Below are 25913 nucleotides of genomic sequence, written 5' to 3'. Positions count from 1 at the left end.
GCAGGCTTTGGCTTTGGCACAGGCGGCTTATCAGCTTAGGCTTGCCTTTGGCACAGCAGCAGGCTTGGGCTTTCAAAGCCAAGTTGGGCTTGAATATTGCATATATATAGAGAGAAAGTAGCTAGCTCGTGAAAGTATAAACGTTCCTGCTGCCTGCGTTGCATCCTGCTTTATAATTGGCGTACAAAAGCTCACAGCAGACGCACCCAAAACTGCACGGTAAGCTAAAACTTCCTTCCAGACATTTACCCCCCTCCATCCCTCCAAACATTTCCCCCCTCCTTCCAGACATCCACCCCTCCCTCCATCCCTCCCTCCATCCCTTAAGATACCCACGCACAGCGAATTACTGCTTACTGGCAAGGCCTTGGCGGTGGGAATTTTTGGGGGAACTCAGATTCATGCATGATCCAGCCATTTCAAGCTTATTATGGCTGGCATTGGGTTCATCTGGGTCATTTGCGGCAACACGTGGTACAGGTGGCCACAATCGTCTAGAAGCAAAACGAATGCAGTGGGTCACACGCCTACGATGTGCCTGGCGCGGGACGATGCTCGACACGTATGCGAACCTTGCTGTCGGCGTCCAATAATCCAAACGCCAGTCGAGGTGATGCATGAATAGTCCAAAGTCAATGAGATTTATCCATAAAGCCATCCTGGACGTACATAAACTTCAGTTCACGAAGGCTGTGAAAAAGACGGGCCGAACCACCTTCGAGGCTGAAGCCAACCCGTGTTTCACAATTTACTTTGCTTTAATGTTATTTATTTATCATCTTCCGTGTGCAACCAACTTCAGCCCTCTGTGAAGAGGCACAGCCAGCAGAGCAATGAACTGCAGCCCGCTCACAACGGCAATGTGAACCATAAAAGCTCAAAGATTTCAATTTAAATTAAATTATTAACGCGTGTCAAAGGCCATGTGGCAACGCCTGCCTGGCGTTCCATCGTCTTCTATACTTAAGGTTTTTTTAGTTTGAAAAGTAATTGTACGATCCTGCAGGACCAGCCTTTTCAAGCTGTGACTTGGTTTTTTACTACAGGTGTGGAGCTGTACGTACGCATTAGGTACTTCTTTTCAGCAGTAAATTTGGAATCCAAAGCAGGAAGGTATGGGACGGGTAGCGCGAATGGATCAATTTTTCTTAGAGCACGTGCCTCGCAAGACTCGTGACAAGCTTTTGATGCAACATACGTGAAATGCTCCAAAATACTGCGTATCTGGCGTCTCATGGACGGCGCAACGGGACCATCCCAGCAGCGCTCGGCAATAAGCAGCGTTATTGTGGGGGCTGGAGTCACTGGTCTGGTCTGTGCATGTGCTCTGCTGGAGGCTGGTGTAAGCGTCGTCGTGGTCGAGGCAGCCCCGGACCTTTTTCCTGGTTCTGCGAGCGCACGCTTCTCGGTTGATTTGGTCGAGAAGTACCCAGGTAAACCGTCTGGAAATAGCTGCGAAGTATTAATCTCTTGAGCAACGCTTGCGGACAGTCGTTGTTAGCCATGTAACTCCGGCACAGTTATTGTTCAGCGCCGGCTGCTCCCAACCTTCTTTGGATTGTAGTGTACTAATATCTGTTAATATAAGATGCTTACTCCGAGGCAGGGGTTCATATGTAGCTTATTGTTCCTTCCTAACCCAGGGGATGAGCACCACCTATCGCACAGCAAAGTTAAGGCTTGCTCATCCCCACTTCCAACTTTGTCCTCCTCCTCCCCGCCCTCTCCCATGACCACATCATTACGCCCACACCTGCTCTGAACATTCGTCCAAAACATTGCCCACGTCCCTTCCGTGTCTCTCATTGCGTACGCACCCCACTCGTCTATCCCTCGTCCTGCACTATCCTCCAGCCGTCCCCTCTCCTGCCCTCCGCCGCGTGCTGTTTGAGAGTCACGAGGCGTACGTGCTCCTCCTTTCCGAACCGGTACCTCCCCCTATTGCCTTCCGCCCGCCGATTCCCGTTCTGTTTCTTTTGCATGTCTGCATGTTACTCCCTTCGGCCCCATCCCCCAGATCTTGCGGCCTTGCTCAGTCTACCGGAATTTCGGCCGCAAACCAATGTACGGCCTGATGACTTGCACCAGTATCTCCTGGCGTATGTGGAACATTTCAAATTGCGACAGCACACCATATTCTCATGCAAATTGGAACATGCACAGGTCGGTTGAGTGGCCGATTGGTGGGCCGGATCGATGGGCTCGGCTGCGTTGGTCCGGTTTTGGAGTAGCTTTTGGCTTTGGTGGTGGGGTTTAAGGAGCCGAAGGAGGGGGGGTACTTGTTCGGGTTCCTGGCGAGAGTAGCTTGACAGCTTTGTCACAGCATTGGATGGGTGGGGGGATGTAATGGTTTGGGGGTGGTGTGTTTGGGGGGGCTTAAGTTGAGAGAGGATGGCTCCCTACCGTCTCCCGATGGTGGGTGCAAAGGGCCGCAGTGGCACCGCTCTGCGTACCAACCGGGGGCTAGTCATGCGACGAACGAACGCAGACGGACGGACGGACGGACGGACGGACGGGTGCAACCAGGCTGTCCAGCAGCAGCAGCAGCAGCGCCGCAGCAAGCACGGGAAGGCAGAGAGAACGGCAGCAGCAGCAGCAGCTATAGCAGTAGCGCGGCTATTGAAATCGGCCCACGGCGGTGATCCTCGGCGACGACGGAGGTGCTGCTGCAGCGGAGTAGCGGGGAGGCGGGCCCCGAGGTGAACGCTGGGGCGACCAGGATGCAGCAGGCGGGCCAGCAAGGACAGCGCACCAGCAGCCGCAGTTGCAGTAACTGGGGTGATGGTGCGGGCTGCGCAGGTCGCAGCGGCCAAGCTGCTAAGCAGGCAGCTGCGCAGCAACCTGGGTCTCTGGCGCGGCGTTGTGTAATGTAATGTCCTGGATGGCTCGCGGGCCTACATGCGGGTCAGAAAGGATGCCTGTAAGCCTGATGCGTGCGTGTATGTGCGCCACTCGGTCAATGCTCCTAAAACAGAAGCGTAACCCGCTCTAGGACCCCGAAAGCCGTCAGTCAGTCAGTCAGTCAATCAGTTGCTTCCACCCGTGGTTCCAAACCGGTTAGAGCGCGTGAGAGGGGCGGCGGGTGCCCCGCCCCTGCCGGCCTACCCCGCCTCCCACCTGACCACCACCCGTACGGCCCGCCTTGCAGCCGCGGCCGGGTGGGGGGGTGAGTGGGTGAGGATGGCCCCGGTGGCTTGCATTCTCGTCGGGGTAGGTCTCTACGTGCGACCCGACTCACATCAGTGCCGACCCGGATTGTGGGCGCTGCAGTGACCCATGGGTCAGCTTCCAGATAATTGTACAGTAGGGGATCAGCGGATATGGCGGCGGCGGTGGAAAGGGCTGCATGGGGGCTGCTGCGGCGCGGGGGTCTGGATGATGGGGGAGGTTGAGGAAGGGGTTTCATCGCGAGGGAGGAGGCACGTACATGCATACATATAAGGGTTTGGCACCACTTGTAAGGCGCGACCATTGCCCCCGGGAGATCCCGGGATCGATACCCGTTGGAGTCAAAAGTCCTTCCGATGGTGGAAGGCATTGCGCCCCTAGATGATGGACGGTGGTGACCTGGGATAAAGTTAACCTGCGAGCCGACCAGGAACGGAGTTGGGCCGCTGTCGACCCGGCAGATTCCGTTGGATGCTGGTGGTGGGTGCGGAACCTGAGCGATCCACTGAGAAGTTGACTAGGGTGACTGGATGAGGGTGCCCCGAAATACCGGGGAAGGCAGGGTTTCGCAGGGTAGCTGCCACGGGCGAAGATACACCCCCCTGTTTCACACATCATACATACATACATACATACACTCACACGCACGCACGCTCAGGGAGCGCAACCCCCCCATGGCCTTCTCCTCGCAGGTTGGCGAGGACGGGCGGTGGTGTATCGTGTGCTCCGACCTTCTTGACCCGCAGCGCCTGCACCGCCTCACCTCGGACTACCTGATCATATCTGCGGGGGCGTGTCTGGAGCCCTCCATTCCACAACTGCCGGTGAGTATGCGGGGCGAGATCTGGAACGCACGATTCAAGCACATACATACGTACGTACGTACATGCGTACATATACACCACGGTCCGGGCGAATTTTGAGAAAAGTACGGGGTTTCAGGGAAGGCTGTGTGGTTGGGTATGTATGTATGTATGTGTGTATGCATGTCGAGTCTTGGGTGTATTTGCGGGGTGGTGTACGGCGCGGTCAAGGAACGGACCACCGGGCTGGGTCGGTCAAGGTCAGGAAGCAGTGCGTTTGGCGGCGCCTTCCACACGAACCCTTACCCGGCTCCCTCAAAATCTCAGCACCCTCCGTTCGGCCTACCTTTTTTCCATTCGCTTTCCGGCGCCACACATATCCACAGACATAGCCACAAACATAGCCACAGACATATCCACGGAAATATCCACACATGCGCACGTGCCATCCTCCAAGCACGTGTGCCATCGTCGCCAGCAGTGTTGCCTCTCCCTCGTGTCCCTTCCCCCCTCCCCCAGCAGCTCCTGGCAGCAGCTTCAATCGTGTGTGGTTCGTCTTTCCCCCCTCCCCCCTGCCCCGCCCCCCCGCTCCGATGTGCCGCAAACAAAGAAACCCACTCCCGTGGCGCCCACGTGTTTTTCCTCCGTACTTACGTAGTTGGCAGTTTGGCGCCTCTGTACGAATCACTGGCACCCGCTCAGGTGTCGGCGGTTGGGAGGGTAGTTGCGTTCGTACATACTCCGTACATACGTGCCTGCTTGCTCATGCGCACCTCTTTCCGTTCTCTGGACTCCAATCTCCAGTTTGCAGCTGTGTAGCCGCAGCCCGGGCGACGATCTGCGGATCACCCTGTTGACCGTGCCCAGCAGGGCTCCGCTGACTTTGCGGGTGTACAGTACCATGCGCGGGAGCTGAAAGGCCGGGAGCTGCGTGAAGTGGCGCCGCTGGTTTCGGGGCAACACGTGGTAGTGGCGGGAGATGACCGTACGGCAGTGGAGTGCGCACGGGGGGCGGCGGATGCGGGCGCGGCGAGCGTTACACTTGTGTTCCGACAGGTGCCGGTCTGCGGGTCACCGGCGCCAGGGGGGGAAAGGGGGAAAAAGGGGGGAAAAGACAGAATGAATTGTGGAGGTTGTGTGTTTTGTGAAGTTCGGGGTTGACTGTCTGTCTGTCTGTCCGGATCTGGTTTCAGAGAGGGCTATTTCAGGGTTGAGGTGACACTCCTTCTCTCTCCCCTCGTTCCCTTCCCCTCCTTCCCGTTCCCCCCCTCCCCCCGAAACACAGCCCCACTGGCCCTTACCCGCCAAGCTCCTGGGGAGAGCGCTGCCGCACCTGGCGTACGACCGCTGCCTGCCGTCACTGCTCTTCCCGCCGTACTATACGGCCGGTGGACCGATGCGCGCCCTCAACTCCGCTTTGGCGCCGTTGCGGCGGTTGTTCTGGTGGCGGTTACAACGGCGACTTGTACGGAAGTACGGCGTGGACGAGTTGACGCGGCCGCCGGTTAACGTTATGCGGGATATGTTTTACAGCCTGCAGGTGCGGAAGGGGGGGGGGAGAGGGAAGCCGCAACTAAGAAAGCCGAGATTCGCCCATCCATTACCTAATCATAGCGGTCACAAGGCCATGATCAATTTATGGACCGCATGATGCATCCGTGCACGGAGGACAGATGCTCGTCCGATGTTCGCTCTTGAGGGTCGTACATTTTGGTCCCGCAGGCTTGCCCGGGGGAAGACAACTGGGTGGGTGTACTGCAAGGAACTTCCGTACGACTTGTACGAGGTACGTGGATTGGGCAATAAAAGTGATATCATTTTCCACACAAAGTCGCGAAACGTGTAAAGCGGTGTGCCTTGAGAAGACTAGGCAAGTGGTGTGGGTGGTGTGCGTGGTAACGAAGCGTCCGCCTCTCGTGGAGCATGAGCTGAGCACCCGATGCTAGGGGGGCACATGGCCATATGTGTTTTACCCGGGGGGGTCAGTTTGGGGTATAGTTTTGGGGGGGGGGGAGGAAATGCGAGTGGGATGGAAACACGGGAAGAGGGAGAAAAGGAGGACATCGGAGGGGTCGGGAAAAGGGGCTGAAAAGGGGAAATGTACGGCTAACTGGGGAGGTAGGGGGTAGTAGGGGTAGGGGTAGAGATGGGCGCGGATGTAGGTGTTGCTGTCCTGTTTCCGTTGTGCCCCTAGGGTTTTCCTCGTTCTCCTTGTTCCTTCTCCGGTGGTGTGCCAGTAGATAGGATACGGTGTGGGTCGCAGCTCACCGCAACCGTTACCTCTCCCCCCCCTTCCCCTGGCGGCGGCTACCTTGGGCTCACCACGCCCGTCACCCGCAACCCCCCAAAAGGTGACATCAGCCGGTTGGGAACCGATTGCGTCGTACTCAAGAATAATTCCAGTCTACGTGCCACGGTGGTCGTACACTGTACGCCGTACACTCGTAACTACGTGGTCTTTGACCCCGAACTGCAGGTCAGTCTCTCTGTGTGCCTGTGTGTGTGTGTGTGTGTGTGTACCTGTATGTGTGCCTGTGTCGTCGTCTGCGATGTTCGTAGGTTGGTGGAGGGGAGATGTGGACTAGTAGGAGCATTTCACGGCACAGCAGGGGGGCCTGTGGTTCTCGCGCGTTGCTGTACGACGGCTCCGTTCTAACCGTTTTCCCTTTCCCGCGTTCTTCTGCTCTGCCCCTCCTCCCCCCTCCTCCCCCCTTTTGTCCCCTTCTTTTCCCCCCAATTAAAACACAACTTCGTCCCATTTCCGATTTCCCACAGGCCACATTGGGTGTACGGAAGGACGGCTTACATCTGTACCGCAGTTTGGTTCCCCCTGCCGTACCTTCCCTGGCCTTCCTGGGCTGTCAAACCACCTCGCCGTATAGCTGGCTAACCACCAGCCTTCAAGCGGCCTGGGTGGCTCAGCTGTTTAGCGGGCGGATGAGGCTGCCCCCCCTGGAGGTCATGAAGCGGGACGTGTACAGGCAGAGGAGGTGGGGGGAGCGGCGACCGGGAGGGGGGGACGGGGGGTTATGTGGGTATGTGTGTTGTGTGTTTGGGGGGGAGAGAGAGTAACGGAGAATTTTATGCAAGAGGAGGCGGGTGCGGCAGTGGTGGTGTGTTTTGTGTGAGTCTGGCTATGCGGCCTGTGCTGTGTGTTTTGCTGGGTGTGTGTGTGTGTATGCAAAGGTTCAAGTATCTGATCGGGCTTGATCAAGCCTGGGCCTGATGTATGTATGTATGTATGTATGTATGTATGTATGTATGTATGTATGTATGTATGTATGTATGTATGTGTTTTCAGGTGGCGGCGGCGTGCCTTCCCTCCCCAGCACAACCGCGGCAGCCTGGTCCACTGGTACGCCCAGTCGTACCACGACCAGCTGCTGCAGGACATGGGGCTGCCCGTGGAGGTCAAGGTGGGGGGGGAGAGGGGGGGCCCGACTGGGAAACACCAACACGACACAAACTTGAAGAACACAAGTCTGGACAGAAACCCATCACCCCACCCCCCTAGGGCGCAGTGGCTGTGTTATGTGGGCTGTGTGGGTTTCGGTGTGCACGGTCGGCTCCGGGTGCGGCGGGGGGTGGTGGTGGTGTGTCCGGGGGGTGGTTTGGGGGGTCAGGGGGTGAGGCCTGGGGGCTGTTGGGGGGCGTTGCTTTCGTTACTGTGGACCTATCCTAGGAACTCCTGGACGTCGCTCTCGCTCTCTTGCGAGCCTGTTTGTATGTCGGTCGGTAGTTAGGTCTGTTCGTCTGTCTGTCTGCCTTGCTCCGTACGTACGTCGCGGCGGAGCAGGTGATAATGGTGGCTTAACATAACATTGCCGCCGTCGCCGCTGTCGGCGCTGTCGTTGTTGTCGCCGTTTTGTCGTCGTCGTCGTCGTCATCGCTCGTCGTTGCCGCAGGATCGCGGCGGCTGTGCACCGCTGTTCAGCTCATGCGCGCCGTACACTCCGGCTGACTACCGGCCACTCTTTCAGGCTGATGGCGGCGGCGCGTCGTTGTCATCGTCGCCGTACAAGCGCCGAAAGACCCGCGAATCGGTTTCCGATGACGTTGAAGCCGTCGAACTGACTTTGCGGGGTGACGGCGCCAGCATGATGAGCAATGCTGCCGCTGCTGCTGCGGCGGCGGCGGCGGCAAATAGGACGGCCCCATCGACGGTGACGGGAGTTTCGCCGTCGCCGTCCCGACGGGCGCTGCTGGACCGCCGGCTCAGCATGGACCGACGACGAAGCATTGAGGCGCCGCGGCGGGTCAGCATGGAAGCGGCTAGCCGCGCCGCGCTGGCGCAGGTGTCCGTTACGAGCAACGCGTCGCGACTGCAGCTACTGCTGAACAGTCGAACGTCGAACGCACCCGGCGTCGAGGTGTCGGAAGTCGAAGCGGAGCCGCAGCTGGAAATCTTCACATCTGCTCATTTGCTGATGGGTTCGGCGGCGGCGGGGGTCTCGGCAGCTGCAGCGGCAGCTGCAGCTGGGGTCGGCGGCGGTGGCGGCGGCGGCGGCGGCAGCTCCGCGCCCGTGTCGCTCTTCGGTGCTAGCGCCCTCGTCCCGCCGGCGGGTACGTCATCCAGGCGCGGTAGCAGTCTCGGCTGCAGCCGGTTGGGCAGCCAACGCGGCAGCACCATGGGAATGGCAGTGGCGGCGGCCGCAGCCGCCAGCGCGGCCACTGGTACGGTCACTGGCCCGTATGCCGTACTGCAGTACGGCGGCTCGAGCACTGGCCCGGAGGCGCATCTAAACTCCCATCCAGAAATTGAAGTCGACGTGTTGGGGCCGGAGCCCCGTCAGTGCGGCGATGATGCCATCGAGGCGGCGATTGCCGCCTCCAAGTCGCCTGGCGGCAGTTCCGGCGCCGCTAACGTACTGGCACCAGAAGCCGGGACGGCGGCGGCAGGGGCGCGGCACACCGTTCCCTTTGTCGTAGGCAGCACTGCCGGCGGTGACGTCGGGCAGGCCGCGATGCAATCGCAGCGATCTCCCGTTGCGGCAGCCGCCGCCGCCGCCGCCGCCGCCGCCGCCGCCGCCGCCGCCGCCGCAGCAGCAGCAGCAGCAGCAGCGACTGACATCGCGGTTGAGTGGCAGGCCGTAGCAGCGGCGGCGGCATCTGTTCAGGCGCCACGCCTGCGCAGCGCGGCGGCGGCGCCGCCGCGGGAACTTACGGCGGAGCATCACCTTCCGCAACAGATGCCATCGCCACAGTCGCTGCCGTCGTCGCCGCCGCCACCGGCGGCGGCGTCGACGGTGTCTCTGGGTATCCGCGTCGGCGGAGAGGGGCCAGATCCAGATTACGTCCCCATACCCGGTACGGCACTTACGACAGGTTTATGGAATAATGTCTTCTCCTCAGTTTCTCTCCCCCGGTGCTGTCCGCGCTGCCCCCCGGCTTCTAATCGCAGTCCGAAAACCCAGGGAAGCGGTTGTGGGGTTGTGCGGTATGCCATGCTGTATGAGGCGGCTGACATGCGTCCCCCGGAACGGCAGCCCGGAACCAAACATACTTTCCGGGCTGTATGAAATATTCAAACATACGCTACATCGACGAAAAGTGCTTCGGAGTTTTCGGAACCCCGGTGCCGCTGCTACCTTCCTTCCTGGCCTCACCTTTTCCCATCTTCTGCCAAGCCCTGCGCTGAACCTATCGCCCCATTCATTCGTCCTGTCCCCCTATCGTACCTGCAGAACCATGGGTCACTCCCGCCGCACCCTCCACAGCCATTGCGGCGGCGTCCTCTGTCCCCGACGGCGGCGGCGACATGTTCATTTCACCGGGCAGCCTCAACCTCGGATTGCCGTACAGCAGGTCGGCGCTGCCGAGCGGCGGCAGCGGCTCCGCTGCCACCGTGATCCTGAACTCCGCCGTACAGCGGCTGACCCACGGGTCGCCTGCGCGGAGCGGCTCCGCCGGCCAGTGGTCCTCCGGGCCGAATGCTGGCCGCGCGGCGGCCTTTGCTAGCAATGGCGGCAGTGCTGGCGGCGGCGGCGGCGGATCTAACGCGCAACAACCTGGCGTGTTGGACTCAGCCTATGGCGGGCAGGTCTCCTCAAGCGGCGGCGTACGGACGACACAACGCGACATTGGGTCGCTTCTGCCGCCGGCGATGCTGTCGGGCTACGAGGTTCTCCCCGTCGGGGATTCGTACGTACTTCGGCCGGCGCTGGCGGCCGGAATGAAGCAACCCAGCGGCGAAACCGCCGGAAAGGGGCTTGCCGCCACCGTGGCGGCGGCAGCGGAGACTGCTGCACGGGCGCATGCAAGGCCGTACATTGACATGTACGAGAGCTTTCCCGCCGCTGGCGGCGTGATGCCCCCTCATCGATCCTCCTTTGGGGATCAGTTCAGCGCTGGTGATGGCGGCGGCGGCGGCGGTGGCGGGGCCATGGCTGGTGCTGCCGCCGGCAGCAGCACCGCCACCGCCGCCGGCATTGTCAGCGCAACGATTCCCGGCGTGGCCGGCGGCGGCGGCGGTGGTGGTCTGCTCGTTACCTCGCAGCCTCGCGGCAATCTTAGTGCGCTGCTGGCGGCCTCGAGGGGTGGCGCCATTGCGCGCAGCTCTGTCAACGGTGTACGAGGAGTTGCCGCCGCGGGGCCGCCACGCTCGTCGCAGCTTCGGTCTGCTGCGGGATTTGGTGGCGATGGCGGTGGCGGCATCTTGCTGAGCAGCATGCAGGACATTGACGTGCTGGAATCGCCGAGACTGCGTTCCCGGGCGCTTCACCCCAACGCACAGATGTACGGCAGCAACTCGTTGATGTTTTACATAAATGAACGCGGATCCCCACCTGGCGGCGGTGGCCTTGGCGGTGGCGGCGGCGGCGGCGGCGGCGCTGCTCTGCGTATGGGCATCACCGGTGCTGGCGGCGGCAGCGGGCCTATCCAGCTTACCAGTCCGCCGCCGCCGCTTTCTGCCGCCGCCGCTGCTGGCGTGGCGAGCGGTAGCTTACGGTCTGGCGCACAGCGTGCGAAGCGACGGGGCTCTACGGTTGCATTCAGCAACGTGCTCGGGAACGACGACTTCGTACAGTTGCTGCTAGAGGCGGGTAACAACGACGGGCGGCCGGAGGGGGTCATTGATGTACGACAGGGTTCAGGCTTGGGAGGTCGTTCTGGGGATTTCCCGCCGGCTGCGATGCCGGCGGGGGAGGAGGGCACAGGCCGCGGTGGTGGCGGCGGCAGCAGCGGCAGCGGCATCCGTACCGCGACGGGTATGGCCGCGGGGCCGGTGGCGGCGCTGACGCGCCGGCATGCCAGCGTCCAGTCTTTGCTTCTGGTTGAGCGCGGCGGTGGCAGCCCCGGTGCCACATCCAGCAGCGGCGTCAGCGGTGCTGCACAGTTGGCCAGCGTCGTACTGCCTGTGAGCGCCAAGGGCCCCCGCGCTGGCCGAGGTGCTCCCCTGGGGCTGGCAGCGGTATCTGGGTCGGCGGCCGGCAGGGCCCCGCACCCGACTGCCACAGCGTCGGCGGCTGGCGGCGGCGGCGGCGGCGGCAGCGGCAGCGGCCTCATCTTCCCCGCCGTTGCCGCCGCTGCGCGCCTCGCTCGAATGGGCTCCCGCGGCCCTGGCGGCTTCGCCACGGCAAGTGGTTTCATCTCTTCCGGCCAGATGCGCGAACTTGACGGCGCCGTGTATTGGGGTGGCCGTGACGGCCGCGGCGGCGGCGCCGCCAGCGGCTCTTGGCGTCGTGCTGACTTTGTACGGCAGTTGACGCATCAGCATGCGTCTTCGTCGGGGATGCTGCCTGAGACGGTTCGGCCGCATCAGGCGCGCAGCGCCACCCTTGACGCGATTGTGGATCAGTTGCGTCTTCATCAGCACAGCCCCAAGCAGCATTCGCGACGGGAGCCGCTGTCGCCATCTCCGTCGGGAAGGCCTGAAACCCGCTGCAGCGCAGGAGCTAGCGGCGGTGGTGGCGGCAGCGGTGGTGGCGGCAGCGACGGCGGCGGTGGCTCTGGCGGCCGAGGTGGCATTGGCGGCGGCGGCGGCGGCGGCTTATCGGCCGTTCCGGAGCGCGAAGAAATCGCAATCGGGCAGCAACGTGGCGGCAGCCGCGGCGGCCAAAGAAGCGCTGCTGCCGGCGGTGACGTCAGCGCCGTTGACGACATATGCCTGCCCGACATGATTAGGGCCGTGTCGGGACGCGGTGGCGAAGACGGAGAGGGGACGACGGCGGCAGCGCCGGGGGAATCTGCACTGGCAGCGGCGGTTGCGGCGGCAGCGGCGGCGGCGATTACCTTGGGGGACGAGGATGGTGATGACGGCGACATGATAGGGGGCACGTCGTCATTGCTCCTGGGCGGCTCAGGCTCCCTGGCGGCGTCGCTGGGGGCAGCATTAGCAACCCTAAATGCATCCCGCCGCACACAGGGGGCCGAGGCCGGCGTCGGAAGCATCGACTTTGCGATACTTCGAACAGGTCCAGCTATGGCTACGGAGGCAGCGGCGACGGCGGCGACGGACGAGGCGGCAGCTGCTGCTGCGGCGGCGGCGGCGGCGGCGGCGGTGAAGGCAGATGCGGCTCGACGGCCTCCACCGCCAGTGCTGCCGTACAGCGCCGCGAAGTCTGTGGCATCGCCTGTGACAAGAAGTGCGGCGGCATATACGGCAGGGTTGAAGCCTGACGAGGCGCCGCAGCCGCAGCAGCATTTGACCAAAGCTGCTCCCGCGGCCAGTGCGACGGCAACGGCGGCGGCGGTGGCGGCACAGCCACGCCGCCTGACGTCAGCACCCAGCCAGGAATACGGCCGGTCCCTTAGCAAGATGGCGCTCGTACGTGGATGGAATTTCCTGAAGACCGCCTTGGGGTTGAAGCGCAGCCGGGCCTCTGGCAGCGGCGGCGCTCGTCGTCCCATGAGCGGTAGCGCTGCCGCCACCGAAATCACCGGCGGCGCTGCCGCCACCGCAGCCGCGGCCGCCACGGGGCAAGACGTCCTTGACCTCAAGAGCCGCGACGCGAGGGCGGCGTTGATGTACGACACACCGCCATCTCCGTACCGCGCGGCGTCAATTTCACGCCTCTCACGCCAGTCCAGCCGCGGCGCTGCAGCTCTGAATCCGTCGGTATCATCTTCCGCGTCTGCTGCCGCCGCAACGCCGGCGGCGGCGTTCCACTCGTACGACATGCCGGTAGCGATGGCGCTGGGCCGTTCCCGCAGCTACTGCCTCCCCCACGACGTTCAGCGCGGCGTCGGCGGCGTTGGCGGCGTTGGCGGCCTTGCCGCCATTGCCGGCGGCGGCGGCGGGGAAGTGCTGTATGGCAGTGGGCTGCCAGCGGAAGCTGCACGGCGCGGCGGCGGTTCGTTCACCGCTGGATCCAGATCCCCCGTGTCGTCGCAAGTACACCACCACCAGGGGAGTGCCGCGTTGAGAGGCTCCTCCCGGGATTCTCGTGGCACTGCATCGCCCTGGGCGGGGGTTGGGGCGGGTTGGGGAGCCGCCATGGCGTCCTCATCCATACGGCGCAAAAGCACTTTGGGCCTGGGTGCATTGACACGGCTGAATAGCACAGGTGCGGGAACTGGCGGCGGCGGCGGCGGCGGCGGCGGCTTCGGCTTAAGCAGCATGATCGGGACGGGGTCCGTCAGCCGCGGCGACGGGGCCGATACCTCCGCCATGGAGTACGACTCCTTCCGTACAGGGCTCGGCAGCCCAAGGCTGACTTCACAAGACGTCGTGACGCCCGTTGCGCTTCCGCTGCCGCCGCCGCCGCCGGCGTCAGTGGGCGGCGACGGAGTCGGCGGCGGCGGCGGCGGCAGCGGCTCCACTGGTACGAACGCACTTGCCGTAAGTGGCGCTTTCGGCAGTAGCAAGAACCCACCGCACGGCGGTTGGGACACTGCTAGCCGTCCCTCGCTTCGGCGGCTGCCGGTGAGTTGTACGGCGCTTGAATGTACGAATTGCTCGGCACGGGATTATGGGCTTTCCTTTCTTGACGTGCCGCCTCCGCTCTTGCCGTACCCCTTGGAAGCCTCGCAAGGTTGTCGCCTCTGGTCAGAAAATGCCTTGCATGTTGTGTCCCAGCTATCTCGACAAAGCGGGCCCTTTCCGTGGCATCAGCTTCACTTGTCTATCTCTGGTATGTTCGCCTTTCCCCCCTTGCCGTACTTGATCTCCGTGAACCCCCCGTGGGGGGATTTGCCTCCCCCAGTTCCGTCAATCGTCCAGCGTCGCCCTTGCCGTGGACGCAGCAGCTGCCGTACTGGCTGCGGGTGTTGTTTCTCCCTCCCCCTCCATACCGTTGTTGCCTGGCCGGGGCACGGGCCTCGGTATCGTTCCTCCCTCGCCCCCAAGCCACGCCGCCGCCGGCGGCTCGGCGGCGGTGCTGATGCCGCCTAGCCCCTCGGGACGCGCCACACCTGTCAGCGGCACCAACGCCGTACCCGTCCCGCAACGGCCGCAACTGCAGCTTCCGCCGAGCGCTTTCACGACCAGCCAGGGGCCATTGTCGCCCTCGGACGTGCGCCGCGACGGCGGCGGCGGCGGCAGTTGTGGTGGCGGCGACGATTTCAGTGTCGGCGGCGGAGGCGGCGGCACCGGCAGCTCCGGCGCTGCTGCCTCCAACACCACTTGGGCGGCGTTGATGTCCTCGCCTGGAGCGGCAGTACAGCTGGCGGCGGCGGCGACGTCACCGCCAGGGCGGCGGGCTGCCCGGGGAAGCTCGCTGGGCACTAGGCCAGCTCGTACACAGCTGAACCCAGCGCCGACGCAGCAGACCCCGCAGCCCCTTGTGCACTGTTTAGACGAACGGACAATGTACGGCGGATTCAGCTGCCAGGCCCTTATCCGCCAAGAGAGCGTGCGTGGCGCATCCGCAGCTGTGGCCGGGATGAGCGGTGGTGGCCCCGGCGGCGGCGGCGGCGGCGGCGTCATCACCGCTGGGGCATCGATTGTCTTGCCGTCGGACGGAGAGGGCGCGTTCATGCTGTCTGACGGCCTCGACCATTCGGGGACGGGGGCGGCGGCCGCGCCGCCGCTGCCGGTGCTGCTGCCGCCCCCTCAGGTTCGTGCCCTGCCGCGGCGGCAGCAGAGCCTCCTGCGATCCCTCCTCAGCCCCTTGAGCGCCATAAGCGGCAGCAGTGAAAGCAGCGGCAGCAGTACGGCAGGGACGGCGGCGGCCGGCGCCGACAGGCGACCGAACCGTCGCCTACCGAAGCGGGTCGCCTCAGAGCTGCCGGCGTCAATGCAATATGCTGGTGTGGTCGTGCCGTCATTAGAGCCCAGCGGCAGCGCCGCCGCCATCGCCGGTGTTGGTATCGTACACCGCCGGCAATATGCTGGCGGCTCGTCCATGGGTGCACGGAGGTCGGGAACCGGCATGGGGGCGGCGGGCCCATCGCATGTCGCGTCGTCAGCCACGGGTTACTTCTCCTCGGAGAGTTTCGGAGCCCCTCCCACCGCCGTCAGCGCGAGCCCCACGCACAGCGTCGCAGGCCGTGCACCGGGGGGCGGCGGCGGCGGCCAGACCGCCCCCGTCGGACGCCGCGGCCGCGTGTCCCGCCGTGACAGCATCATTGGAAACCTACTCGCGGAGATGGCAGGGGTTCCCGGCGGGGATGGGCTGGTTTCGGAGCTGCCAGCTGCCGCTTGCGGCAGCAGCGGCGGCGGCACCGCCGCCGGCGCCAGCCAGATACGGCAGAGCACCAGCCTGATCGGGCCCGCTCCGGCTGCCGGCTATGACCCGCACGCACCTGAGGGTGTGATTGCTTGGGAACGGCCACGCGGCTGGGAGGGGGCCGGCGGGTTGCTGGACGGCGGCGGTAATGCCGCCGTGGGCGGCGGTGGCGGCAGTGGCGGCGAGAGCGAGGAGCAGCAGCGGTCGCTGCGGGGGGCCGTCAGCGAGCTGGTGAGTTCCCTTTGAGCCGGAGCGCGTGTGGGCGCTACGTTTGGGTGTGTGTTTTGAGACCCCCAACGGGCTGAGGCTGCAGCAGAAACTGGACTGTGTTGTAGGCGGCTCAAGTGGTTGTGGTGTCATATGGTCATGTGGTCATATAGCGCCATCACCGCTCAATATGTTGTGAGCAGTAATAATGGGCGGTAATGGGCGGGTTGGGAACTGTACGTGGTGTAGGAAGGGAGCTGCAGTGCATGCGTTACATAGTTTGGAAGACAGTCTACAACTAGCCAAAGAGACAGACAGACAGACAGACAGACAGACAGACAGACTGCATTAACTACCAACCGTAACTGCCTCCTGCTTTTGTCGTTCCGTGCTCCCCCAGCGGGAGAACTCCTCCAGCCGGGCATCGCGGCAGTTGGCGGCGGCGGCGGCGGCCGTACTGCCGTCAGTGATGCTGGGCCACGTCACAGTGACGGCGGGGACGCAGCCGCCAGCGGCACCGTCACCAGTTATGTACAGCGGCGGCAATGCGCTCTCCAACGTGCCGCCCCACGCTGTAGTCGGCCCCTCCTGGCGGGCGGTTGGGGGGTCCCGCGCCGGCGGCTGAGCGCTCAGGATGACACCTTTACGGTTGGTCGTTGACCGTTGGGGTGTGTGTGTGTGTTTGCGTCCGTGTCTGCGTGACCGTTTTCACTTTGTTATGTATGTGAGGATTTGAGGTTCTCGAAGGAGGAGGTGTTGACGGGGTGTGGAGTGGGGAGGGCAACCAGGAGCCTGAGCTGGGGAGGGGAAAGGAGATTGCCGTACAGTATCGTGACCCTTGTTGAAGTGATGGTGGTAGGGTACTGGTCTATAGAGCTAATTTAACCTTATATGAGGGGCTGTGAGAGCATGCACGCGTATGTATGTATGTATGTATGTATGTATGTATGTATGTATGTATGTATGTATGTATGTATGTATGTATGTATGTATGTATGTATGTATGTATGTATGTATGTATGTATGTATGTATGTATGTATGTATGTATGTATGTATGTATGTATGTATGTATGTATGTATGTATGTATGTATGTATGTATGTATGTATGTATGTATGTATGTATTGTTGGGTGTGTGTGGGTTTTTGGTGAAAGGGGGGGGGTCGCTGGCAGCGCGTGTTTGGTTGGTGAGAATGTGCGATGGGAGGAGGAGGCAGGCCGAGGAGGAGGAGGAGGAGGAGGAGGAGGTTCGTGCTTTCACAAAACCGAGTGGCGAAGGAAGATAAGCGGTGGTGCAGGCGGTGCAAGAGAGGTGACGATGATGGAGAAATGCTTTGCTTTCGCGGCGGAGCGAGGGGAAGGGGGGAAAGGAGGTGAGACTTCGTGTTGCACAGTTGGCTGGGGGGGCTGGGGGTGGTTCCCCCTGGTGGGGGCTGAGTGGACGTAAGCTGGGTTGCGGGAACTGGGTTGGCTGTTGTGGCGGAGGGGCGGGAGGGTGAGACGTGAAGACAACTCGCGCATTCATCAACTTAGAGTTCGTCCGTCATTTAAGTCGCATGGTGGCGTAAGAGGAGGAGGAGGAGGAGGAGGAGGAGAGGGGGGTGAGTGTATTGAGTGGCACTTCTAAGAGCAGCTGGCACGGTGCGGCAGTCGTACTGATGACCACATAACAACATTTTTGAAGCATGAGGGAACTCATGTAGCTGTAGCTGTAGTGTTGCATTCCATGTGTTGCATTCGCATGGAGAGATGACCTCATCCGCTCTGGAGACGACTGGCTCGGAAAGCCCGGAGATGCGTGTGCACTGACTGCTGGCAAAAGAACTGTGAACTGTTTGGTATCTATTGTTTGGTGTACTGCTCGCAGGTGGAAAATTTAACAAATATCCCGATTGTCCCTAAATATGTTGAGCTGACATATCGCGTCCAGGAGCTACAGATATCGTTTCCAAGCATTTGTGCGTCCCTGCACCCGGGAGTGCTGGGTGCACCTTGATGCTGCCACGTCTTTGCAAAAGCTTTTGGTGTTGCGAATGAACGTCATTTGCCGACATGTTTTCCGGTATCAGCTGTAGCTCCAGCGGACAAGTCGATAGGGTGTCAGCGTTGGCGACCGCTGTCGCTCATGCAGAGGCCTGTGGGTAGGCACAGGCCCGTCGAATAACCCCGCTCGCAGCGCTATATGATATATCGACTACACAGCCTTCGTTGACAATTCCATCCACTCAATCCCAAAATGCATTCGAGAGGATTAGGCTTGATAATGTCCAGTTATTCCGTTATACTGTAACGACCTAATTCATGGTTTCGTCTATTAACGTATTGGAGACGCTCCAGCTGGTTTTGTCACAAATTAACTGCCCTAACGTACAATTGAAGCCATCACAATAAAGCGAAGGGCGTTGATGAGGTTTTTCCGATAGTCTTAGCCTGTAACCTCAAGCCTGTATTCTCTCGGGTAACGTTACCAAAAGTAATACTATACCAACGATCTCATCAACACCTGAACTTTACCGACAGAAAGCGCACAGGAAGACTATGTTGGGCGTCACAGGTATGAGGCCTGGTCAGCTTGGACTGCCAAAGTCATATTCGTGGGAATCTTTTTCTGCGATGTTACATGCGCAATGTTTCAGTCTGTATGGTCTTGCACGGAGAGGCTATATCACGGTTCTTACGATAGGCCCCATGCGCTTTGACATTAGGTTGCCATGATCCAGCAGGATCCTGCAACGCGAGCTGTACAGGTCGTTGGGATAAGATTATGAACATATTGGCTTTTAGGAAGTTTGAGTTTCTTTGTCATCCCACCGCCACCTGCAGCCGTGTCCTTCGCACTAAGTTTTCCTGATGCCAGTGCCCTGATGAAGTGGAGTAAAGTGGAGTAGTATCACTTCTCCAGAGCATGAGCTCCTCCCTGTTACACATTTGTGCTACCCAGGACCTCAGTCTCATTCCCCAATATTCATTATCTGGGCCCCCAACACCACTGCTGGGCGCCCAACAACCCCCCGCTGGCACAGCGGCCGTCTCTCTTGCCCGGGAAAGAGAAACGCGCACTTGACTCCTCCATCACTCCACTCTCATGTCCTGCGATTCAGGCGCCCCTCTTCACTCCCTCTCCCTAAACATTAACACACATGAACACATAAACACATGAACACATAAACACATGAACACGTAAAAGAACGTAAAAAACACAAAACACATGAACACACATGCACCACAGGCGGCCGGAAGCCCATATCTACGTGGCCGGTCCCTCCCGGCTTCCCGGACAAGCTCAATGGCGCCTGGCAAGCGGTTTCGGAGCGATGCATCCACCTGGCGGGTGGCGATCCCCAGCGAGTTACCCGGGACCACTTCATCGAGGTGCCCGCGTGTCTGCATGCTTAATGTCCTGTGTGCGCGTCTGTATGTACACATCTATGTATATGTATGTGGGGGTATGTGTATTTGTGGGGGAGGGAAAACCCGAGAATGAGTGGGATTGGCTTTGCTTTGCAACTTGAGCAGGTTAAACTTGGGGTGGGGTGGGGTGGTGAGGTGGGGTGGGGTGGGGTGGGGTGGGGTGGGGTGGGGTGGGGTGGGGTGGGGTGGGGTGGGGACACAGCGGTGCAACGGATTCCGAGGAAGGGATCAGCGGCGACCAATACCGCCCGTAGTTAGCCTAGTGGTGCCTAATATCCCCCTGCCCCGGCCCAGGCGAGCCGCCTACGAAACCTTTTTTTAAACCTGATTTACGGCATTGGCGGCAGAACCGGCGGCTAGCGTCTCACCTGTGTCTTTCATGCCTTTTGTGGCCAGGAGTCTGTCTGTGATGCTCTTCGACCCGTCATCACTTAAGTGCTTTCCCGGCCCCCCTCCCTGGGGGCCCCCCTCCCTCGCGGGTCGGCAGCCCCTTGTTTTGCGATATGCTGCACTGCGTGGCATGCGCACTCATATGTTGCCGCTGTTGGTCCTTTTCCCGCCGCCGCCGGGGTGGGTCGACCCCCCCCCCCCCGGAGAGACCACCTCCGTCGGCTGCCTGACGCGACACCGCATCACAATCGCGGCAACATGGCCACGTACATACATACATACATGCGTACATGCATACATGTGTGTCTATCCTGGTCACAGGCAGTCTGTGCCCCTTCCCTAACACCGCCACACATCCACACATCCACACGTCCACACATGTGTTCACGCACACGCACACGCACACAGGCGGTCCGTGGGGTGCTCCCCGAGCTGAGCAGCGAGGAAGACGACTACATGAGACGGGTATCACTGGCTGTACTGCAGGAGGTACGGCAAAGCGACATGGAGGCAGGGGGGGAGGGATGGCGGTCAGGGTGGGGGTGGTGGCGGGGTTGGGTGCTGTGACCCCTGCGTGGAAGAATGGAGGAATGGGAGGCGGCATAAGGCCAACCAAAAGTCTTGATCGGGTCTCGATCCGATCCGAGGCGGGTGGGGTTGGGACAGGAAGGTGTTCAATGGACTGCCAATCAGTCAGTCCGCCTAACCCCCTTCATACATCTCTCCCGCTTTGTCTGTCTGTCTGTCTGTCTGTCTGTCTACTTGTCTGGGGGATAGCCCCGGTCCCCCGACCCGACCACACGTCTGGGGGTGTAGGGGAGGGGAGGCCTCTCACACCCGACCGGGATCCCCCTCGCCGCCGGGGCCCCCAACCTCCTCCTCCCTTACCGACAATGCTCGTTCCGTGCACCTTTGTCAAGGAGTTGCCATTGCCCCTACCTAAGCAACCAACCCACCTACCAACCAACCAACCAACCAACCAACCCATCAACCAACCAACAGGCCCGAGGTAGCAACGTCTTCTTCGCTGACCTGGACTTTCTTCACGCGGCACTCGTGCAGGTACGACTGTCGTACTGCTTTACCATCCTCCGCTGTTGCTGCTCCTCTCCTGCAGCAGCTTCTCCCCGCTGCTCCGGAGCTCAACCACTTTGCAGCTCATGTCGTGCGCCTCCTTTGCCATGCAAAATACCTTACTTGCTCTCTTACTGCCGTACCTATCGTACAACACAGGGCCGGGTGCACCCCTCCGATCTAGATCCGCCCCCCGCCACCCTGACGCGGTCGCTGTTCAGCACCACCACCAGCTCGGGGGGCGCCACCAAGAGCCTGGACTTGTTCACTACGACAGGTGAGTCAGTTGGCAGTGGGAGGGGGGAGGGGGGAGGGAGGTGGATCTAGGGTTTTTCTTTGCGTGAGAGAGGAAGAGGTGGAGGCTGTGAATCGGACCCTGAGTACCTGACAGACAGACAGGCCCGAGCCCTGGGAACACACACATGACCTGGTTTCCTTGATTGGCCAAGGCAGGCTCCCAGAAACAGCCGTACTGCTGTCGTATTGCCACAGATTTTGAGACGGGCAACGGAAATGGTGGGCGCCCGCCACGACGGCAATAAGGACGTGGTGGCGGGCGTGTGGGGCCGTGTGGATGTGGGGACATTCGTGGAGGCGTGTCGGCAGGTGAGGGGGGTGGCGGTGTTGCGGGGATTGGAGGGGGGGAAAGGACTCTACAGCGGCATCTGGGGGACAAGGCCGCTCCTGCGTGATTGAGTCACCAGCCTCTTGACCACGAGCGTGTATGCGCTGCTGGGAAGAGAGGGAGAGAGGGAGAGAGGGAGAGAGGGAGAGAGGGAGAGAGGGAGAGAGGGAGAGAGGGAGAGAGGGAGAGAGGGAGAGAGGGAGAGAGGGAGAGAGGGAGAGAGGGAGAGAGGGAGAGAGGGAGAGAGGGAGAGAGGGAGAGAGGGAGAGAACGGGCCTGGTATTCTCAATCTCACACCAAAGCCATCTCAAAAGCCAAGAAGCTCCTTCAACCGTCACAACCCTTCCGGCCCAGGTCATGGCCGGTCTGCGTCCCGACGAGGAGCAGTACATAGCGGCCCTGGCTTCGGAGCAGGTACCCTCCGGCAGTCCGTACATCCGCGACCTGCCCTTCCTGGACAAGTGCCTGCAGCAGGGCAGGACACCCACCTCGATCAAGGGTACGGAGGTCCCCCCGGGGAAGCTGTGTGAGGGTAGCGGGGTCACTAACCCCCTCCCAACCCCCAACCAATCCCTTCGCTAACCGACTCAATAAACTGTGAATCACAGTGGCAAGTGGTAAAGCTGCAGCGCACCCACCGCACCGCATGTGCACACATGGCCAACGCAACCACTGCCGTGCCACTTCCTCCTACCACTACCGAACCACCGCCACCGCCACCGCCACCGCCACGCAAATCCGACACCTTCGCACCCCACCCCACCCCCTCTCTCCAGGTCCGGATCTACTGCCCGCCATCTTCCTGAACACCACCACCAGCGGGCAGCTGGACGGCGGCTCACTGCGGCACACGGGGGGTCGCATCTTCTGACCGGCGGATTACTTACCGGGGAAAGGGGGAAGGGGGAAAAGGGAACGGGGGATGGGGGGATGATTTGCGCAGTGTGTATTGCGTGTACCAATGCGTGTGTGTACGATTAGTAAGTACGGTTCGGAGGGCCGGGACCTGAAAATACTGCAGTGTACAAAAAGTTAACGTTGCCTATTTAGCAGGGAGTCCGGAGGCGGCTGGTGAGGGGACAGGGGGAGTAGGTGAAGAGGGTTGGAAGGGCGGAGGCCCAGGAGGAAACCAGGCAGGCACGGGAGAGGGAAAATCGCGGAAAAGAGATTGGAACAGGACAGCTCCTGTATGAGATTGTCCACCTCCGTCTGCAGAGCGGACCTCAGCCAGTCGGCCGGCTAGTAATCTACGAAGAAATCACGTGGGCTTTCTTGCGGGATGTAAATGCCTCGTCGTTTTACAGCTAACAGAGCGGTCAGGCGGCGCCCTCTCCGCGGACGAGGTGGTCAGCTGCCCCAGATGCGCTATAGTAGCAACCCAGTAGTGCTGGGTAGTGCTGTACAGTACTCGTATAGAGCGACTAGCTGAAATGTGGGAACAAATGTGGGTAGGTACGGCAGCCAGAGTTCTCCCTTTGCCAGCCCCTTCTAGGTGATGTGGGAGCGATGGATGTGAGAAGGGTGTGGATGCGGATGTAGCACCGCCGTCACTTGGGCTGTGATACCCAAAGCAATCGCAACATGCCGCTTTGCTCCTCAAGGTAGCTGAGAGCTTGTTAAAAAGAGCCCGAAGAAGGCCACTCGAAGGGGAAATCATCTTCGGGGGGTTCTTGAAGTCTTTCAAAGGAAAAGAGAGGTTCACGGCCCGGGGAGGTCACCGTCTTTGCCAGGTGATCCTCACGCGGGGTAACGCGACAGGTACGGGAGGGTGTCGCAGGTGCCGTACAGAGCGCGCGCGCGCGCGTCAATTTTCTGATCATCCGCCTCTGCCACTTTACATGCACCACCACATACACACACACACAAGATGAGCAAAGGCAGGCAAAAGACGGTTTTCCACCTCTCATCCCTCCACCAGAACCTCCTCCGGCCTCCCTCCAGCCGGCCACGTGTTCCCCCGGTTTCGGGCTACCCACACCTTTCACCACCAACACCGCAAAACCCTAAGGCCCCCTCATCCAAATCGCGGCTGCAGTAGCTGCAGTAGCCCCAGCCCACTACTACTTCTACAGTACTATACTAGTATTGCTGCACTTCTGTTCACGTCACCTCGCCGAGGGAAGGGAACTCTCCATCGCCAAAACCCGTAAACCCCGAATGCCAGCCAACGAGGAACACACTTCCGTACTTCACACCGTACACGCACTTCGTAACTGGACGGGCATCGTCTAATACCGTCCCGTGCTTCTTTCTGTACGGCTGGCAAGCTATATAACACAAAAGAACACACACAGACAACAGTGGCACACACACACATACGCACACACAAACGCGGCTACTACGAGAACAGGAAGCGAATCAGGAGCAACGTAAGAAAGCAAACGCAGTTTCGCGCTCCATAGCCACGGAACCTTTCCAAGCGCCACCCGCCCACGCCTCTTACCCGCGATCGAGGCTCAGCAAATTGGCCCTCACAACACCAGCTTGGAACAGCCCGCTCGAATACGAAGCTCAACAACCAAACGGAGGTTCACACCGCAGCTGGAGGCGCATGCCGGGGTAGCAACACCCACCCCAGGTAGCGCAGCCGTTTCAACCGAACAGCCACCTCGCCAACCAGTTAGAACCAATCTAGGACCGATTAACGGCTTCCTATCCACAGCAAAACAGCAAGACTACCACACGTATATGGGAAACATGTGGGTTTCAGACACATATACAAACTCAGATTTGTGGCAACTCCCACAAAAACGCTTGCTCGTACAAATGATAGCACAAATTCAAGGACTAACCGCAACAAACAAGAACATCGCCGCGACAACGACGAAGTAGTTTTTTTATCTCGTGCTTGGACACCGGAGGCGCGTAAACCAAATATGAATGCGCAAAAAAGGACGCGTAAAATAAGGAGATACAAGCAGCAGCCCTGCGGGTATCAGAGGTAAGGAGTTCCTCCTCCCTTACACACCGACAGCCCGCGGCTCCCCCCAGCCATCACAGGATTCGGCGCCCCGGATCACTCCCCTTCCTGGGCTGCATTTCCTACAATCGAAAAGATTGATCCTTCCTACGGCGAGAAGACTACCAGGCTTACCGCTTCCTGAGCTTTGCTGGGGTTTTCCAAACAGACAGACTGACGGACAGACTGATAGGCAGAAAAGAGGATGGAAGACCAGGGCAAGCAACGTCAAGAGCCGCCTCCGGCCTCCCCTCCCTGGAAAGCCCTCGTCCCGCTGGTGTCCTGCGGCCCCCGCTGCCCAATCAATACACGGCATACCCTCTTCGTGCCGTCGCAACACCCCTCCACTCCACCAAAGCTGCCGCCCTGCCTCTACACTTCCTAAGCTGATGGAGGCATTCGTCCGCAACTTTCACACCCGACCACCGCTGCGACACATCCCGCCACAACGGCCGCAAGGCACGGGGCGCTGTCGCGGCCAGGAAGCGACCATAGAACCGCGGGGCACTCCTTCCTCACATCCCCTCGTCCCCGCCCAGCCCTGCTTCCCCCTCCTCCTCCTCCGCCACCTCCTCCTCCTCCTCATCATCATCATCATCAACAACGACAACACATTACATAAGAGACACATACATACATGCATACACACCCACACACCCGTGGCTCTCGCCCTCGTTTTCGCTCCCTACTTTCTTCGCTGTCATTCGTTCACTTCACTCTAAAACCCCAGTGCCTTCCACTCCCTCTCTCTCCGTGTGTCGCTCCTGTTCCTCGCTCCCTCCCCCCCCCTCCCTTGAGCACCAAACTCCCACCAAACGTCACCTTTTTGAGCTCCCTAACGCCCGTTTACCCCCCCAATCGCCCTCCTCACCGTGCCCCCGATTGCGGTCCAACAGGCCCGCGTAGTCCACACACGACGCCCAACAGGCATACACACACACACACACACGCATATGCACAAACCACATATGCATAGGCAGGAAAGATCAGCACCCCCAGCCCAGCCCTCATCATCACCATCCTAAGCGGAGGCAGCCCGACAGCTCAGGAGGCAGTATGCGGATGGGAACCGCACCACACCACACAGCACCGCACCTTCAGTGGCCGCTACCATCTCCCCCTCCCCCCGTCCGACCGCAAAAGCCCCCACAGCCATCTCTTCCGCTGCTGCTGCAACTGTGCGCCTGCTGGTAAGCGCCGCTAGTAGGTACTGTTAGTAAGGCTAGTAAGGCTGCTGGCCCGGGGGCCCCTGCTGCTGCTGGCCCCCTTGCGGCCCCGGGGGCCCCGGCGGCTGCTGTAACCCGCCCACCGCGCTCCGTATGTTCTGAGCCTGCGCGGCGGCCATCCAGGCCGTGAAGATGGCCATGGGGTTAAGCGGCGCGCCGCCGCCGCCAGCAGCGTTGCGACCACCTCCGACCGCCGCCGCCGCCGCCGCCGCCAGCTCTTGCTCCTCCGCCTCATCTTCCTCCTCCAAGAAGGATAAGGCCCCCAGGGGATGCTCCGGGGCGGGCGGGGCCTCCTTGCCTGCGGGGGGGAGGGGTTACGTCGGTGCGCCTTAAGTGGTGTTGCAAGAAGCTGAACACATACATGCATACATACGCACACGTGTCAAAAAACCCATGGCCGCTGCCATATCCTTTTCCCCCGCCCCCGCATCTGGGTTTCTC

The 25913-nt window shown here is 60.9% G+C and overlaps 2 protein-coding genes across 2 annotated transcripts; both read left to right on the top strand.

The window, feature by feature from the left end:
- Positions 1–430: 430 nt before the first annotated feature.
- VOLCADRAFT_85967 (uncharacterized protein) lies at positions 431–16412 on the top strand (the record flags this gene model as incomplete). The annotated part of the gene is made up of 19 exons (XM_002946026.1): positions 431–514; positions 1337–1433; positions 2018–2163; positions 3149–3166; positions 3861–3992; positions 4839–5027; positions 5257–5511; positions 5694–5757; positions 6323–6447; positions 6747–6961; positions 7273–7387; positions 7877–8896; positions 9161–9278; positions 9656–11831; positions 12522–13836; positions 14117–14326; positions 14681–14968; positions 15122–15811; positions 16188–16412. 19 exons carry the CDS (start codon positions 431–433, stop codon positions 16410–16412), a joined length of 7482 nt encoding a protein of 2493 aa, XP_002946072.1.
- A 2855-nt stretch (positions 16413–19267) lies between these two features.
- On the top strand, positions 19268–22158 carry VOLCADRAFT_85966 (uncharacterized protein; the record flags this gene model as incomplete). The annotated part of the gene is made up of 8 exons (XM_002946025.1): positions 19268–19333; positions 19997–20077; positions 20591–20650; positions 20706–20753; positions 20884–20939; positions 21112–21268; positions 21642–21786; positions 22064–22158. The coding sequence occupies 8 exons, from the start codon at positions 19268–19270 to the stop codon at positions 22156–22158; spliced, it is 708 nt and encodes a 235-aa protein (XP_002946071.1).
- Between the last annotated feature and the right edge of the window lie 3755 nt (positions 22159–25913).

Source organism: Volvox carteri, assembly GCF_000143455.1.
Source record: "Volvox carteri f. nagariensis unplaced genomic scaffold VOLCAscaffold_1, whole genome shotgun sequence".
Lineage (NCBI taxonomy): Eukaryota > Viridiplantae > Chlorophyta > Chlorophyceae > Chlamydomonadales > Volvocaceae > Volvox > Volvox carteri.
The sequence above is the reverse complement of the archived record's forward strand: the minus strand, read 5'-3'. Positions and strand labels throughout refer to the sequence as shown.